The sequence below is a fragment of the Xenopus laevis genome, chromosome 1L (assembly GCF_017654675.1).
Source record: "Xenopus laevis strain J_2021 chromosome 1L, Xenopus_laevis_v10.1, whole genome shotgun sequence".
NCBI classification, from domain to species: Eukaryota; Metazoa; Chordata; class Amphibia; order Anura; family Pipidae; genus Xenopus; species Xenopus laevis.
In genome coordinates, this window is record NC_054371.1 from 42,987,773 (window position 1) to 43,006,122 (window position 18,350).

General features: G+C 39.0%; 1 protein-coding gene across 1 annotated transcript in view; it reads right to left on the minus strand.

Annotated features, from left to right (window-relative positions):
- LOC108698577 (rho GTPase-activating protein 7-like) overlaps positions 1–18,350 on the minus strand; it is a 60,665-nt gene that overhangs the window by 16,971 nt on the left and 25,344 nt on the right. The window contains exons 4-5 of the mRNA XM_018230182.2: positions 16,097–16,246; positions 7,143–7,277 (exon numbers count right to left, since the gene is read on the minus strand). Of these exons, the coding sequence (XP_018085671.2) occupies positions 7,143–7,277; positions 16,097–16,246 (285 nt within the window). The remainder of the gene's footprint in view (positions 1–7,142; positions 7,278–16,096; positions 16,247–18,350) is intronic.

Sequence of the window (18,350 nt, forward strand, 5' to 3'; positions counted from 1 at the left end):
TAACAGGCTATTTAGTCTTCTTATCTGGAATCTGTCAGTGAGGACTCCCTTCAAGAAGCCTGTGAATGTCTTACAGGAGATGGAACGTAAAAAAAAAAGGCAAAATGTATATTTCAAAGGGTCCCTGCCAATGCTGCAAAAAATGTTGGAAGGTTGCCAAACAAGTGAACCAATGTGGTCATCAACATACTGGACCAAATTGACATAATGCAATATTTTGGTCAGTTTGCATCATAATCGAGTGACATGACCGTTTCAGCACACCAACAATGTATATATACAGCGTATGCCTTCTAGGAGAACACACATAAGCCAGTTATTAAAAGACTTCTACTTTAATTGAGACCACAGATAACTATGGGATAATATCTACTGTATATCAGACACACCAGCTTCCGTGTTTCCAGGTTCCAATGTTCAAGCTGCAAATAGCTAAGGAATTGCTGTAGTAGCCTTAATACAGACTGATCTTCCTTAGAAAATAGTCTGATTAGTTTTGTCAGATGAGTGTCGTATCCACAGACCTGCCTTCATTGGTGCAGTAAAATCTAAAAAGATATCCCATTTAAGGTTTTCAGGTTTGTCTCTTTCTAAACAACAACAGCATAACTATCTGACACCTACAGTATTTCTAATTACTGTCTAGACAGATATCTGATTAACACATTTCTGACAATTTCATGAAAATCTATTTTGGGCAAGAAGTAGGATATTACTCATCTAACCACAGTCCTGGGTTGAAATAAAAATAAGTAGGCTTCCTACACACCATGGTCTCTTGTTACGTACCCTTGCTAGCTCATATTCTTCCCACTGTGCCTTCCTCGACCTTTGCTTTAAATATACTTTCTCTTGTCTGTGTTGCTTTCTATCTATAGGACATATTTGCATCTTAAAGCAAAACTATACCACCAAAATGAATACTTAAGCAACAGATAGTTTAAGTGGTGTATTAATTTTTTTTACCAAACTGGTATATATATTTAAGTAAAAATTACATCTCTTGCCTTGAACCACCATTTTATGATGGTGCTGCCTCAGAGATCACCTGACCAGAAATACTACAACTCTAAATGTAACAGGAAGAAATGCAGAAGCAAAAGACATAACTCTGTCTGTTAATTGGCTCATGTGACCTAACTTGTATGGTTTGTTTGGGTGCACTGTGAATCCTAGGATCCCATTTTTGAAAATGGCAATTTTTTATTTAGGATTACCCAATAGCACATACTAATAAAAAAGTATATAGTATTATCATGAAAATGGCTTATTTACATGAAGTAGGGTTTTACATCTGAGCGGTTTAGTAAGAGGCACTTAAGGGGAGATATGATAACTATGTATAAATATATAAGGGGATCATATAATAATCTCTCTAATGCTTTATTTACCAGTAGGCCTTTCCAGCTGACACAAATTCACCCATTCCGATTAGAAGAAAAGAGGTTCCGCCTAAATATTCGGAAGGGGTTTTTTACAGTGAGAGCTGTGAAGATGTGGAATTGTCTCCCTGAATCAGTGGTACAGGCTGATACATTAGATAGCTTTAAGAAGGGCTTGGATGGCTTTTTAGCAAGTGAGGGAATACAGGTTTATGGAAGATAGCTCATAGTACAAGTTGATCCAGGGACTAGTCCGATTGCCATTTTGGAGTCAGGAAGGAATTTTTTCCCCTCTGAGGCAAATTGGAGAGGCGTCAAATGGGTTTTTTTTGCCTTCCTCTGGATCAACTGGCAGTTAGGCAGGTTAAAAAAAGTAAAAAGGTTGGACTTGACAGACGTGTGTCTTTTTTCAACCTAACTTGCTATGTTACTATGCTACCAGGCAGTAACCAATCAGAGACTTTAAGGGGGAGGGGGCACATGGCTCATAACTGTTGCTTTTGTATCTGATCTGAATGCCGAGGGTCAATTACAAACTCACTTAACAGTTATGTCCCATGTGGCCCCCCTTCAAGTCTCTGACTAACTCAGAGTTAGAGAGCTGAAAAACAGGAAGTAGGGTTCTGTTATGTTAGACATCCAGTCACTCCATCATTTATACATTACATTTTTTGCTAACTAACTATATTAGAACCATTTTTTATTTTGCACAGCTTATATATTTACCCAATTTTTATTTGTACACTGAACTGTTCCTTTAAGCCTTGTTCACCCCTTTATGGGGGGGGGCATTAAAAACTAGATGAATTTCTAGTCTTCTAGTATAATAAATCATATGCCTTACTATTCAAGCTATCTCAATTGATTTGAGAAATGATGAGTGAATTGATGACACACATAAAAAGTTTGTCCTGCAACATTTGGAAATTGCTAAGAAACAACTATGTACAATTTGAGAATGTTTTTTTTATCCAGATGAGATGCACAGATATGATCCAATGTCATCCCTGCCTATGAGATGCTTTAGCATGGTGTTATTGGGCAGTCTTGTTCAAATATTTAGATGGATCAAGGTTGGGTACAGTGTGGCTGCTAGGGAATGTGCACTGTGTATCCAAAACAATTCACTATGCCCTTGTGGTTACAAATGTACCCTACGAGTATACAGGTAAAACCAGTGGTGTAACTCGATATTACTGGGCCCCACAGCAAATAATTTTTCAGACCCCCAAAATATCTAGAGGTTGACCTGTTTTACCAATATTTATTGTATATGAATTAGTGCCTCACAGGGCCCCTATACCTCCTGCCCCCCCCTGCAGCTGCAGGGTCTGCTTCCTCTGTAGTTAGAAAAAATGTGTGTGCAAATCTCAATTCAAATTAACTAGTAAAGAAAATCAAATATTAACATTAGGCAGAACATTTTTGGCAGATACTTCAAAAACTGGGTTAGAGTCCACACACTATTACTGTAACAAGAGTTTTGGATAAAATCATGTGACGTTAAGCTTTTCTTACACATCAAGATTGGACTAGAGCGTTCTGAGACAGTCTATAGTCCATAAATATTTGGACAAGTTTTTTCTAATTTTGGTTCTGGACATTACCACAATGAATTTTATATGAAACAACTCAGATGCAGTTGAACTGTAGACTTTCAGCTTTAATTCAGTGGGTTGAACAAAAAGATTACATAAAAATGTGAGGAATTAAAGTCTTTTCATTTCAGGGGCTCAAAAGCAATTGGACAAATAAAAAAACTGAAAATAAAATGTTCATTTCTAAAACTTGCTTGAAAACCCTTTTCTGGCAATGACAGTCTGAAGTCTTGAACTCATGGACATCACCAGATTCTGGGTTTCCTCCTTTTTAATGCTCTGCCAGGCCTTAACTGCAGCGGCTTTCAGTTGTTGTTTGTTTGTGGGCCTTTCTGTCCGAAGTTTAGTCTTCAACAAGTGAAATGCAGCTCAATTGGGTTTAGATCAGGTGACTGACTTGGCCATTCAAGAATATTCCACTTCTTTACTTTAATAAACTCCTGGGTTGCTTTGACTGTATGTTTTGGGTCATTATGAAATGCCTCCCAATCAATTTGACTGCATTTAGCTGGATTTGAGCAGACAGTGTCTCTGAACACCTCACAATTCATTCGGCTGCTTCTGTCCTGTGTCACATCATGGATAAACACTAGTGTCCCAGTGCCACTGGCAGCCATGCACACCCAAGCCATCACACTGCCTCCGCCATGTTTTATAGAGATGTGGTATGCTTTGGATCATGAGCTGTTCCACGCCTTCTCCATACTTTTTTCTTGCCATCATTCTGGTAGAGGTTGATCTTGGTTTCATCTGTCCAAAGAATGTTTTTCCAGAACTGTGCTGGCTCTTTTAGATGTTTTTTTTTAGCAAAGTCCAATGTAGCCTTTCTATTCTTGATGCTAATGAGTGGCTTGTACCTTGCAGTGCACCCTCTATATTTACTTTCATGCAGTCTTCTCTTTATGGTAGACTTGGATATCGATACACCTACCTCCTGGAGAGTGTTGTTCACTTGTTTGGCTGTTGTGAAGGGGTTTCTCTTCACCATGGAAATGATTCTGCGATCATCCCCCACTGTTGTCTTCTGTGGATGTCCAGGTCTTTTTGTGTTGTACCAAACTGTAGATTCTGCCACTCCTAATATTGTAGCAATTTCTCGGATTTTTTTTCTGTTTTTGCAGCTTAAGGGCTATTCCACACGGGGAGATAGCGACGCGTTTGCGGTCGCGGCGACAAAGCGCCGCGACAGTCGCCGCGACCGGCGCAGGCGACAGTTTTGTATGGGCGCCTATGTAAAAACGCCTGTGCTAACCACACGAGGCGATGCGCTTTTCAACAGTCGCCTGAAAATGCCTCGCCAGGCTTTTTCAGGCGACTGTTGAAAAGCGCATCGCCTCGTGTGGTTAGCACAGGCGTTTTTACATAGGCGCCCATACAAAACTGTCGCCTGCCCCGGTCGCGGCGACTGTCGCGGCGCTTTGTCGCCGCGACCGCAAACGCGTCGCTATCGCCCCGTGTGGACTAGCCCTTAGGATGGCTTGTTTCACCTGCATGGAGAACTTGTTTGACTGCATGTTGTCTGTTCACAGCAAAATCTTCCACATACAAGCACCCCCCCCCCTCAAATCAACTTCAGGGCTTTTATCTACTTCATTGATAGACATAACATAACAAAGGAATTGCCCACACCTGCCCATGAAATAGCCTTTGAGTCAATTGTGAGTCAATTACTTTTGAGACCCTGAAATGAAGTGATTGTGTTAAAAAGGGCTTTAGTTCCTCACATTTTTAGGCAATCTTTTTGTTCAACCCACCTAATTAAATCTGAAAGTCTGCAGTTCAACTGCATCTGAGTTGTTTCATTTAAAATTAGAAAACCAAAATTAGAAAAGAGTTGTCTCTGTCCAAATAGTTATGGACCTAACTGCAGACTGTCTGACAGAACTCTAGTCCAATCTTGATGTGTAAAGAAAAGCTTAACGCCACATGATTTTATCCAAAACACTTGTTTCATTAATAGTGTGTGACCTCTAACCCAATTTTTGGAGTATCTACCAAAAATGTGTTGTGGTGTACGGAACCAAAATTAGAAAAAAGTTGTCTCTGTCCAAAGATTTATGGGCCAAATTGTATATGCATGCTTGATGAAGGGAATAGACAACCCTGAAATGTACATGTGTATTGATTTATTTAGTCTAATAAAATTGATTACAACAGACATCGGACCCCCTTGTGTTTGCTCCCATTAAACATGGTTTATTGTATTAAAGTGCACAATGAGAGCTGGTTTCCAGTTTACTTTAGGACCTGAAATGAACAGGAAATGTGAATAAACCAAAATAAGTGGGTTCGAATTTCCATGCTGATGTCTGTCGTGCGTAATATGGTATAATGTAGTGTCTTTGTAAAAGCAAGAACAAAGCAGGGATGTGGTGGACTAGAGACTTATTCTCATATTGGGTGTAATTTAAGAATATAGAAGGTTTCTATATGAAACTTCTATATTTTACAGTTCAAATATTTTGCCCTTTTAAATGGATTGGGCTTTGATGTCAAGAGCTAAAAAGCAATAAAACACCGTTGTCATCTGCATTCAGGCACGGATATCTGATATGGCTTAAGGTGGTTCTTTTAAAATGTGTACATTATACCTCATGATAATATACCTGCTTCTCACGACATGGAAGACAACAGTTTTACCTTTAATATCAGGCATTTGTGGTTCAAAAGTAAAAGACAAAAAATGAAGTGACAGCCTGAGTTTTGTGAGTTTAGTTGGATTTCACTTTGTTCTTTTATATAAAGAAATAAAGGGGTGACATACAGATACATTAAATATATTTATAGCAGGGCTGTCCAACAGGAGAATAAAAGGCCGGAGTCCATTTTATTGTTTTTTTTATTCATGTAACACTTACGGGTTTTGTTATCCGGAAATCCATTATCCAGAAAGCTCTGAAATATGGGAGGGCCGTCTCCCATAGACTCAGTTTTATCTAAATAATCTAAATTTTTTAAAAATGATTTCCTTTTTATTCTGGAATAATAAAACAGTGCCTTGTAACTAAGATAATTAATCCTTATTGGAAGCAAAACCAGACTATCGTGTTTATTAAATGTTAACATGATTTTCTAGTAGACTTCAGCTATGAAGATGCAAATGACAGAAAGATTGCGTATCTGGGAAACCCCAGGTCACATGTTTTAGGATACAGTACAACTGGAATGTCCCAATATCCAAATAAATATCACAGTCCTTATTTTTATAACTTTATTGTAATAATGAGTTGTAGACAACATAGACATTGGCCATTGCCTGTGTGTTTGATATACAGTCAGTCACTCCAGAGGTTGCCACCTTCACCATTAACTAGTGTCTCGGCTGATACCTGCTATTTAGCTGCATCATACATGTCCCATGTATATATATCTGAATTAATATTTGTTATTTCAATGAAGATAAAATTGACTTTTTAAAGTTCATCTCAAAATAATTTAGTTAACTTTGCACTATGTCAGCGAAGGTTTTCATTCATCCAGCTCATGGTATATCTAGTAGAAGTAAATCTAGAGCAACTGGACTTGCTGATTAATCATTGAAGACATTTCACTACTCATCCGAGCAGTTTCTTCAGTTCAACTGACTGGTACAAGAAATCCTCGTCATTTAAACTCTTCCAGTAATCCAATGGTGCAATGTAGCGATCCAGAGAGGTGATAACTGAAACTCACAGAGTTACATTGGATAGTTACATTGCACTAGTGATGAGCGAATCTGTACCGTTTCGCTGAAAACTTAGCAAAATGCATTGAAGTCAGTGGGCGTCAAAATATTTTTTATGCCTAACAATTTTTTACGTGCGTGGCACTCCAAATGCATTAAAGTCAATGGGCATTTTTCCTTATGGGCACATTTTTCTGCGGCAAATTTTACCGCAGTTTTGCAAAAAAAATCCACAGATGGCAAAATGCAGAATTCTGCGAATCCGCGAAATTCTGCGAAATTCACCCATCACTACATTGCACCACCAACCAAGAGGTGCCAATTATTAAACAAAAAACATAAGCATCTTTGACATTTGATAACTGATACGAGTTTCTAGACCAAGTAGAAACTCTGCAACATGTATAACATCGCAGTAGATCTATCATTATTATGCAGTGAAACATTTTTTTGAGGGTTGGGTTCGGTATTCTTTTGTTTCAGGATTGTTATACTCACTGCAATCTTCGGTTTAGCTCCACAGCTGGATGTCTGCCCCAGGAATCCACGTTCAGAAAAGGCAAATTGGGAGAAATTCCTAGGAAGATGACATAGTGGATCCATATGTTCTCTCCCTGTGCCGTTTACGGTATCCTGCATAAAGCATTGGGAAAAGTTATAATGAATCCCATTTTATTTCAGTTCTAAAAGCCACACAGTAACTTGATCATTGGCCCATTAACATTTTGAAAGCAGGGAAAGGACAGGCAATTTTTTTTAAATTCTGCTTGTCATCCATATCACTTGATTTCATGAGAAATTTAATATTTCCACATGGAAACATTATCTTTTGATCAGGGCAATTTTGCATTCACGTTCAATTCGTTTGATTCATTGAATATTTCTGAAGCAGTGCAAACCAAAATATTGGGAGTTTTACAAGACTGTTTGTGAAAAAATGAAGCATTGTGAATGACAAAAGGTATATCTCCCCCTATAGAAACGTCAGTATATTCAAAACAACTGTCAGTGATTGGCATGCATTCTCCAAACATAATGTGACTTCTGGGTTCAAACTGGGACAGATTTTTAAGACAGGAAAGAACTCTGCCAGGGCCCCGAGCACAATTTGGGACCCCCATGAGGAACGTTGCAGAATGTAGAAATGACACATACCTTCTAAATTGTTTTAGCATGTTTTGTAAATAACCTCTATACCCATAATTCCTATATTGCTGGAAAGAGTCAGAAGAAGAAAAAGGCAAATTATTCAAAAACAAAACAAAATGAATAATGAAGACCAAATAAAAAGTCAGTTAGCACTAGCTATTCTGTAACATACTAGCAGTTACTGTAACATAAAGGTAAACCACCCCTTTAAAGTATGGTGATACAAATTAAAGAAAGATGCCTTATCCAGAAAATCAGAGGTCCTGAGCATTCTGGATAACAGGTCCCATGCCTGTACAGTATACATTCAAAGGGGTTGTTCCTTTTTAACTTTTAGAATAATGTAGAGAGTTATATTCTGAGATAATTGGCAATGGCTCTTCATTTTTTATTATATCTGGTTTCTGAATTATTTAGCTGTTTGTTCAGCGAAATAATTTTTGTTTGTTTAGCTGCTGTTCAACATGGAATTTCAGCAGCTATCTAATTTGGACCCTAGCAACCAGGTAGTGGTTTGAATGCGAAAGTTGTATATGAATGGAAGAGGACCTGAACAGAAAGAAAAGTAACAAAAAAATAACAATACACGTAAACTTGTAGCCTCACAGAGCAACACTTAATAAGCTACTGGATCAGTGACCCCTATTTGAAAGCTGAAAAGAGTCAGAAGTAGAAGGTGAAGCATCTTCTCCTCTAACTCTTTCTGTTGGGGTCCCTCAAGGCTCTGTCCTGGGCCCCTTATTATTCTCCCTCTATACTTCCTCCCTTGGCAAACTAACTCACTTGTATGGTTTCCACAAGCACATCTATGCTGACGATACTCAGATCTATTTCTCCTCTCCTGATCTCAACCCAGAACTCCTAACTCGGGTCCTCTCCTGCCTGTCCTCTATCTCTACTTGGATTGGCAACACTTCCTTAAATTAAACCTCTCTAAAACAGAATTGGTTCTCTTTCCTCCAACTAACACCCATAACATTCTAAGCATCTATTGTAGTTTACAATCCACTATCAACCCATATCCACAGGCCCGGTGCCTTGGGGTTATCCTAGATTCTGCCCTGTACTTCACTCCTCTTATCCAGTCACTCATTAAATCATGTCACTTCCACCTAAGGAACATATACAAAATACAATCATTCATCACCCAAGATGTTGCCAAAATTCTTATTCACTCTCTCATCATATCATGTCTAAACTACTGTAACTCTCTATTAATTGGCCTTCCCCGCCAGAAACTGTCATCTCTCCAGTCCATAATAAACACTGCTGCCAGGCTTATACACCTCAGCAACCACTCCTCCTCTACCATGCCACTACAATACATGACCCTAACCTTCAAAGCACTTCATAACTCTGCTCCTCCCTACATCTCTGAATTAATCTCTATATACTCACCCAACCGCATACTACAATCCTCTACTGACCTGCTCCTCAACAATTGTATAGTTAGCTCCTCACAAGCTCGCATTCAAGACTTTGCAAGGGCTGCACCCTTCTTCTGGAACTCTCTCCCACGGTCTTTCTGACTTTCTCCCAAACTTTCTGCTTTCAAAAAATCTCTTAAAATGCACTTATTTAGAGAAGCCTACCCTCACTCTGCTTAGCTACCAAATGCAATAACCCTTACAGTACCATATCTCTCACCCACTTAATTCTGATCTTGCCCACTCCCACACCTTATTCCCTTCCCTTTAGATTGTAAGCCCTTTTGCACAGGGCCTTCCTCACCTTTTGTACCTGTATTGGTTGTGATGTATGTAACTCCATATGTTCTACATATGTAATTCGTGTGACTTAGCCGCGCAATATGTTGGCGCGCTATAAATACTTGTTAATAATTATTCAAAAACTGCAAAAAAATGAAGACCAATTGATTAGTTGCTAAGAATTGGCCATACTATGACATACTAAAAATTATCTTGAAGGTGAAACCACCAATTTAATGGTGGAATTTTGTCCCACCAGCAAATTTAGCTCCTGATTGGACAGTTGTTACGTAGGCATGTTAGGGTGTGTGGTGCAGACATCAGTAAGATAACTAAGCTGCATCACCATAGAACAAATTGTAGCTTTTCACCTCTGGCACCGCCACTTATGTGATTTAAATGGTGGGATAGGGTCAGGTTAGGGTATTTACAGTTTTTTTCTCCATAATTCTCCTATAGCATACCATGCAGAATATTTTAGGAGGTGCAAATCAATTACCCTCTAACGATTTATTTAACGATTTAAGGGAGGAAGATTAAATGATTTGTCCAGTGTTGCAGAGCATTTAAACAATAGCTGACACAGAAACACAATCCAGGCCTCCCTGTATCAGAGTGAAATGACTATGGAATCCTCTTTCTCCCTTGAAAAGTCAATAAATCTCAGTGGAGCACAGTTTACACTCACAGCTCCATTGTACATAGAACCAAGTAGAAGAGGCTTGTAGCACTATATAAAGGCAAGAAACCTGCATTCTCACACCTTATAATGCATTATCGCTCAAAATCTCCACTTGATTATAAATAAATCATTTCGGTTTTTAAGTTAGATATCCCACATGTTGTTAGTTGAAACTTTTTTTATTTTAAATAAAAGTATAACATGTGGTAAACAGAGATATTTTATATACACTTTTAATGGTGTTAAATGTTTGCCTTTTTGACTTTTTATTCTTTATTGTGTTAACCTTATAAATGTTTACATGCTCTAGAAACATCTGTAGTGTATTAGTGCTGTAAATCCTAGGATTAGCATGGCTGTGGGAAAGGTTCACTAACAGAAGGATACCACTAAAATGAATATATTATATGCATGGAAGCTGCTACTGATTGGACTTCATTGAGAGGAAATGCTGTTAAAATGCAAATAGCCCCCAAAGTAGGTCAGTCGCAGATTTAATTCTTGTACAGATATTCCTTTGGTAGAAATTTCTTTTGTTAAACTTAGAACTTCTCTTTTCATTGGAAAGTCTCTGAAGGCAATGTAATAAATTAGGTGAAAAGGAGCTTATCTATTTATTTTATAAAATTGTATATACAAATAGATAATACACAAAAGTCCTGAAATAGTGTAAATGATCTAGTAAATAAAGTACCCCCTCTTGTAAAATATAAGGATATTATAAGTTACCGAGGAGTTTCATGACCATATAAAAACACGAGGCTGAAGGAACGAGGTCACGGAACTCCGAGGTGACTTCTAATATCCTCATATTTTGCAACTGGGGTACTTTATTTATTATAATACACAAGTTTCGCAGAAATGACATCAGAACTCACCATTTATAACTGAGGACATCAGAACTCACCGTTTATAAGGATATAATTTATAAGATATTCATGGCTTTTTGTGTATTATATAAACGGTGCTTATTGATGTCATCAGTCATAATTGGTGCTTAGTGATATGAGTATTATAATAAAAAAATAACCCCCTTTAGTAAAATATGAGGATATTAGAAGCCACCTCAAAGTTTCACAAACTGTAAAAAAAAAGCATGAGGCTGAAACCCTGTGCTTTTATATGGTCATTATTATTATTATTATATTTTACAACGGGGGTACATTATTTGTAATGTCCTATCCTATAATGCCCTACACATGAGCCCACCCTAAAATGAATGTTCCATGCCCCTCAAATGTCTGGGGAAAAATGTAAACAAAAAAGTTTAATAGTTAGGACTTTTGCAGGCAATCCGCTTAAAGGAGAATTCAACCTGTGGGGAAAAAAACCCGTACCCCCCACCCCAGGAAGACCCCCTCCCTGCTCCCCCCAGGCTAACTACCCCCCCCAGGGAAATGCCCCATACTCCATACTTACCCCATCGCCACAGCTTCTTCCAGCGGAGTTGCACAATTCCATATTCCACGTCCTCTGTAAGCTGACTGGGAGATCGGTATTTCTGCGCATGCGCAGTTGGAACAATTTGCCGGTTTGCGACAACTGCGCATATGCGGAATTACACGGAAATTTACGATTTCTCATTCAGCTTACCGAGGAGCCGGAAGATGGACGCGTGCAAGAAACATGTCATATCTCCCAGATGTTTGTATGTAAGCAGCACATGTGGGGTTTCAGGAGGTTTGTGTGTGGGTGTGGTTATGACAAAATGGGGCAGGTAATCTCTAGCACCTTAATAAGACTAGGGGCTCTTTGAAAGAGCATGAGCTAGTGCAGGAGCAGAGGTGAGTATATTCTAAGAATAAGATGCAATAGGGACTAGGATGCAGAGGAGCCAACAAGGCTCTGTAGTAGCGATAGTACCCCAACAGCAAGACCATCTGAGCAGTAATAGTGGTACAGGTATTTCCCCTGAAGTGGCTAAAAGTCACATTTACTCTATATAAGACTCTTATAAGAGTCCTCGGGCTGTATGTTTGTTAATAAATATTTTTTATCCGTATTAGAGCCACTGCTGCCCATAAAGTATTTCTTTGTTTAGAGAATTAAACAATCTGCATATAAGTCAAAACAAATATCAGTTATACCGTGTGCAGACATCACACAGTTAAAAACATTTATATAATCCATTTTGATCAGGAATATGAGAGGGGTCTCTGTTTGTGGCAGCAACATTTGTAAAGGAAACTTTTCTGTACATTGTAGGCTATTTACAGATTAAATAATATACATTTGTAATGGCTGGTTGAGTGTGCAAGGAGTAGAGATGTCGCGAACTGTTCGCCGGCGAACTTGTTCGCGCGAACATCGGGTGTTCGCGCTCGCCGGAAGTTCGCGAACGTCGCGCGACGTTCGCCATTTTGGGTTCGCCATTGTTGGCGCTTTTTTTTGCCCTCTCACCCCAGACCAGCAGGTACATGGCAGCCAATCAGGAAGCTCTCCCCTGGACCACTCCCCTTCCCTATAAAAACCAAAGCCCTGCAGCGTTTTTTCACTCTGCCTGTGTGTGCTGAAGAGATAGTGTAGGGAGAGAGCTGCTGCCTGTTAGTGATTTCAGGGACAGTTGAAAGTTTGCTGGCTAGTAATCGTTTTGATACTGCTCTGTTATTGGAGGGACAGAAGTCTGCAGGGGTTTGAGGGACATTTAAGCTTAGGTAGCTTTGCTGGCTAGTAATCTACCTTCTACTGCAGTGCTCTGTATGTAGCTGCTGTGGGCAGCTGTCCTGCTTCTGATCTCTAGGGATGTAGCGAACTGTTCGCCGGCGAACTAGTTCGCGCGAACTTCGACTGTTCGCGTCCGCCGCAAGTTCGCGAACGTCGCGCGACGTTCGCCAATATGCGTTCGCGTCAAAATCGGTCGCCCATTCGACCATTCGATCGCTAAAATCGAACGATTTTCGTTCGATTCGAACGAAAATCGTTCGATCGAACGATTAAAATCCTTCGATCGTTCGAATCGAACGATTTTCGGATGATCGAAGTTCGCGAACAGTTCGCGAACAGTTCGCAAATTTTGCCGGTGTTCGCGAACGGCGTTCGCGAACACATCGGCGGCGGTTCGCTACATCCCTACTGATCTCATCTGCTGACTGCTGCAATAACAGTAGTCCTTGTAAGGACTGCTTTTATTTATTTTTTTGTTGTTTTACTACTACTACTACTACTACTATAAGAGCCCAGTGCTATTAGTCTAGCAGTGTTGGGGAGTGGGACTGGTGTGCTAATCTGCTGCTCCTAGTAGTTCAGCAGCACCAACTTTAATTTTTTTTTTTTAATATTCATTTTTTTTTATTTTACTTTTTTTTATTTTACTACCGCTGTAGTAGTGTATAAGTTGACCTTTTAGGCATTATTTGCCCTGTAGGCATTATTTGCACACTGTTTTCTTCAACCCGCCATCTAGCTGTGTGACCTTGTTCACATTCTGTCTAAATATCCATAATATTACCGTCTCCAGAAAAACACCGGAGTGACTTTTTTCAAGCAGCATTCATATATTTTACGTAATCCGTATCCACCGCTGTAGTAGTGTATACGTTGACCTTGTAGGCATTATTTGCACACTGTTTTCTTCAACCCGCCATCTAGCTGTGTGACCTTGTTCACATTCTGTCTAAATATCCATAATATTACCGTCTCCAGAAAAAACACCGGAGTGACTTTTTTCAAGCAGCCATAATATATTTTACGTAATCCGTATCCACCGCTGTAGTAGTGTATACGTTGACCTTGTAGGCATTGTTTGCCCAGTTTTTTTGGCCGCAGCCACTGAAGCACAGAGGCCAGAAAAAATATGCCATATAAATGCTGAAAATAGTCATTTTTTGCCATACGTTGACTCAACGTATATGGCAAAAAATGACTATTTTCAGCATTTATATGGCATATTTTTTCTGGCAACTGTGCTTCAGTGGCTGCGACCAAAAAAACTGGGCAAACAATGCCTACAAGGTCAACGTATGGCAAAAAATGACTATTTTCAACATTTATATGGCATATTTTTTCTGGCAACTGTGCTTCAGTGGCTGCAACCAAAAAAACTGGGCAAACAATGTCTACAAGGTCAACGTATGGCGAAAAATGACTATTTTCAGCATTTATATGGCATATTTTTTCTGGCAACTGTGCTTCAGTGGCTGCGTCCAAAAAAACTGGGCAAACAATGCCTACAAGGTCAACGTATGGCAGTTGTTTAAAGAGAACAGTAGATTACTAGCCAGCAAAGCTACCTAAGCTAAAATGTCCCTCAAATCCCTGCAGACTTCTGTCCCTCCAATACAGAGCAGTATCAAGCAGATTACTAGCCAGCAAACTTACTATCATCTGTCCCTGAAATCACTAACAGCTCTCCCCCTACACTATCTCTTCCAAGCACACACAGGCAGATTTTTCAGATACATTTTTGCCCTTGATCCCCCTCTGGCATGCCACTGTCCAGGTCGTTGCACCCTTTAAACAACTTTAAAATCATTTTTCTGGCCAGAAATTTTTTTTTAGATGTTAAAGTTCGCCTTCCCATTGAAGTCTATGGGGTTCGCGAACCGTTCGCGAACCGCTCGCGTTTTTGCGCAAGTTCGCGAATATGTTCGCGAACTTTTTTTCCGACGTTCGCTACATCCCTAGCAAGGAGTGAGAGTAGTAGAGTGAGTTATTCCAGCCTAAATTCCCCCTCACTTATTGAGAACTGACCTATGCATGGGCTGAAACCCTTCTGCTGCTTCTCTTTCTAGATATATATATATATATATATATATATATATATATATATATATATATATATATATATATATATATATATATATGAAAAGGGATATATATATATGAAAGGGATTCATAACTTTTGATAGATTCTTGCATACAGAGAATGATTATCATATAGATCATTTTGGAAAAATTGTCAGTCCACAGCATTGCTATAATCAAGGATAATATTCCCTTTGGGGTAGCTCCCTCCTGTGGATGCTGTTAGCAGTACATAGGTTTAAGACAATTACAGAGGTAACTCTGCATGAAGGAATTTCTTATGATGACATAACCATTGTTTTTTTTTCTATCTGTATGTATAGGATCTATCTATTGTGTTGTTATCTTATAAATACAGCACACTTCCCATAGGAAGTAATTCTTGACAGGCATAGTGTCACTTTGTTGGGTCACTCCCAACAACACCGAGCTTCTTCCCCCCTTTGATTAAGATCACATGCTGGACTACATGAGATGCTTTTTAACAAATTTACATAAATAACAACCAAACTGAATATTAACATCCATAGAGAGTAACCCAATGCAAACAATTACATTTATATAATATGCAACTCTATTTTGACCACCATCTTACCATAGACAGGTCCTGAATCCCCTTTGCTAAATTAAAGGGTACTGGGAATTTCTCTCGGTGGCAGCGCTTCCACCTAGTGGGATCAAAGGATGAACCTACGGGTGGCCCCAATAGGATAAATAATAGCTTATTGATCAATTCCAGGCTTGGAGGCAAGTTTTGGTTGCATAGAAACCAGGTGTACTGCCAATCAGAGCCTCCTGTAGGCTGCCACTGCCAGTCATCTTCGGGGCTACCAAATGGCCGATAGGGTTCCCACCTTTTCTGGAAAAAAATACCGGCCTTCCCATATATTTATCTTTTTTCCCTATTAATAATATTGGGATCAACCATCATTTTTACTGGCCAGGCCGGTAAAATACCGGCCAGGTGGCAACCCTACCGATTACAGACCTTATTTGGCACCTCCCAGTAACTTTGTTAATGCTTGTGTTGCTCCCCAACTCTTTTTACATTTGAACTAAAAAGAGTAGGGGACCCATGTGTTAAAGCGTTCTAAATTGAGAGATCAGAGACAGCCCTCAACAGGGGGCACAATACAGAAGAAAACACACGGGAGATTAGGATAACTCACATTTGCAGGGAATGACTGGCTTATATCTGGTTTGTCGGACGGAGACTGAGTATGGAGAGCATTTTCTATATCTTGATCTAGCTGATCCAGTTTCATGATTAGCATCACCATTGAGTCGACTCTTGACCTATGTATGTCTTCTCTTAATTTCTGTGGATGAGAAAAATAATGTTATAAATATATACATATATAACATCTTACTAATACAGCCTAAAGCTGGTTATACACCATAATTCATATTGTTTCATACAATAGTGCATGTATGACTGATCTCAACAGATATCGAAGTGCTTTGCATAAAAGTCATTTCATGTCAGTTACTGTATGGTACACGGGCACATGAGGAAATGTAGAAGAGTCACAAGGCTGTTTGTCCAAACAATTGGAACATTGGAAGTTAGTCATAGTGGGGTACATTTACCTAGGGTCGAATATCGAGGGTTAATTAACCCTCGATATTCGACCGTCGAAGTTAAATCCTTCGATTTCGAATATCTAAGTTGAAGGATTTAGCGATATTCCTACGATCAAACTATTCGAAGTATTTTAATCCATCGATCGAAGGATATTCCTTCGATCAGAAAATTGTTAGGAAGCCTATGGGGACCTTCCCCATAGGCTAACATTGGCCTCGGTAGGTTTTAGGTGGCGAACTAGGGGGTCGAAGAATTTTTTAAAGAGACAGTACTTCGACTATCAAATGGTCGAATAGTCGAACGATTTTTACTTCGAATCGTTCGATTCGAAGTCGAAGGTCGTAGTCGAAGGTCGAAGTAGCCCATTCGATGGTCGAAGTAGCCAAAAAAAACATTCGAAATTCGAACTATTTTTCCTCTATTCCTTCACTCGAGCTAAGTAAATGGGCCCCAGTGTGTTCAGCCCGGGGGCCGACTGGCTGGTGAACGTACCTAATATATGGGCCCTTACGTCATGATATTTATCAGATTTATGAATTAAAACCGATGTTTTACAACGCCATACGAGCCTTAGGAGTAATAAAGTTTTGCATGTTATCAGCTTTGGATTGGAGTAGAATAGTGAAACAGTCCTATAAACTCATTCCACCTGTTGGACCATTGCACACTGTACCATACTGACTACAGCTGAACTGAATAAATACATTTGTAATAGAATACATGTGTAATTAGAATTATTCTGTTTAAACTAGCTCATTTAATACTTGGTTGTATCCAGATTTGGAACAGTAGAGGGAAAGGCTCATGAGTCCACAGAGACTTATATATATATAATACCATAATATATGGCATATTTGTACAAAGTAAAAGGCTGTTTCTCTTGGTATTTATATTAAATTATTTTATTTCATAAATTAAATGCTTCTGTAACCACAGGGCACAATTTGAGGCATTTTATATAAAAAAACAACTTAATGATGTCTTAGGCCCTGTATTAATACAAAGCATCTTGTGTTGTACAGTATTAGGTACAAGAACCCATTATAATACCAGTCATAAAAATAAAATGATTGCAGTTTATAAGGTTAAGCCTCGACATTGTATTTAGTAAGAATCAAAAAGACAAAAGACTAGCTTGTCAATGCTCTGATTGTTATGAGTGTGAGGTTAACTTGTTTCCAGGTTGATTTGCAGCATTTAGCCCTGTGCTATTGAGATTTTATTGGGATAGGTCTGTACTCTGTAACTAAAACTTGCTTTGCTTTTCTATCAGCCCTGTGTCTCTCTTTTATTAAAATATGCTGCAGTACAAAAATTCTATATTCAAATAATAACAAGGGTTTCTAATCCTAACATCTCCCGGCTGTACTAATATATGTGCATCTGCCTCTGCAGAGTAGAGTTATGTCAAGGAATCCTCCACATTGTAGAACTCTGAAGATAAATATAGAAATTTTTTCTACTCACCGTAATTTCTATTTCCAAGTCACTTCCATGGCAGCATTCACCAACGCGGGATTAACCCATGTTGGTGAATTGTCTGCCATGGGTGACTTGGGAAAATATTGTAATCAGCGTTAACACCATAAGTCTATATAATGTCACTGAACAGTAGAAAGCCCAATATAATACACAAAAGCCATGAATATCCTGTAAATTATATCCTTATAAACGGTGAGTTCTGATGTCATCAGTTATAAACGGTGAGGTCTGATGTCATTTCTGTCACATGACTCACTGAAACTTGTGTATTATAATAAATAAAGTACCCCCTGTTGCAAAATATGAGGATATTAGAAGTTACCTCGGAGTTCCATGACCTGTATAAAAACACTCGG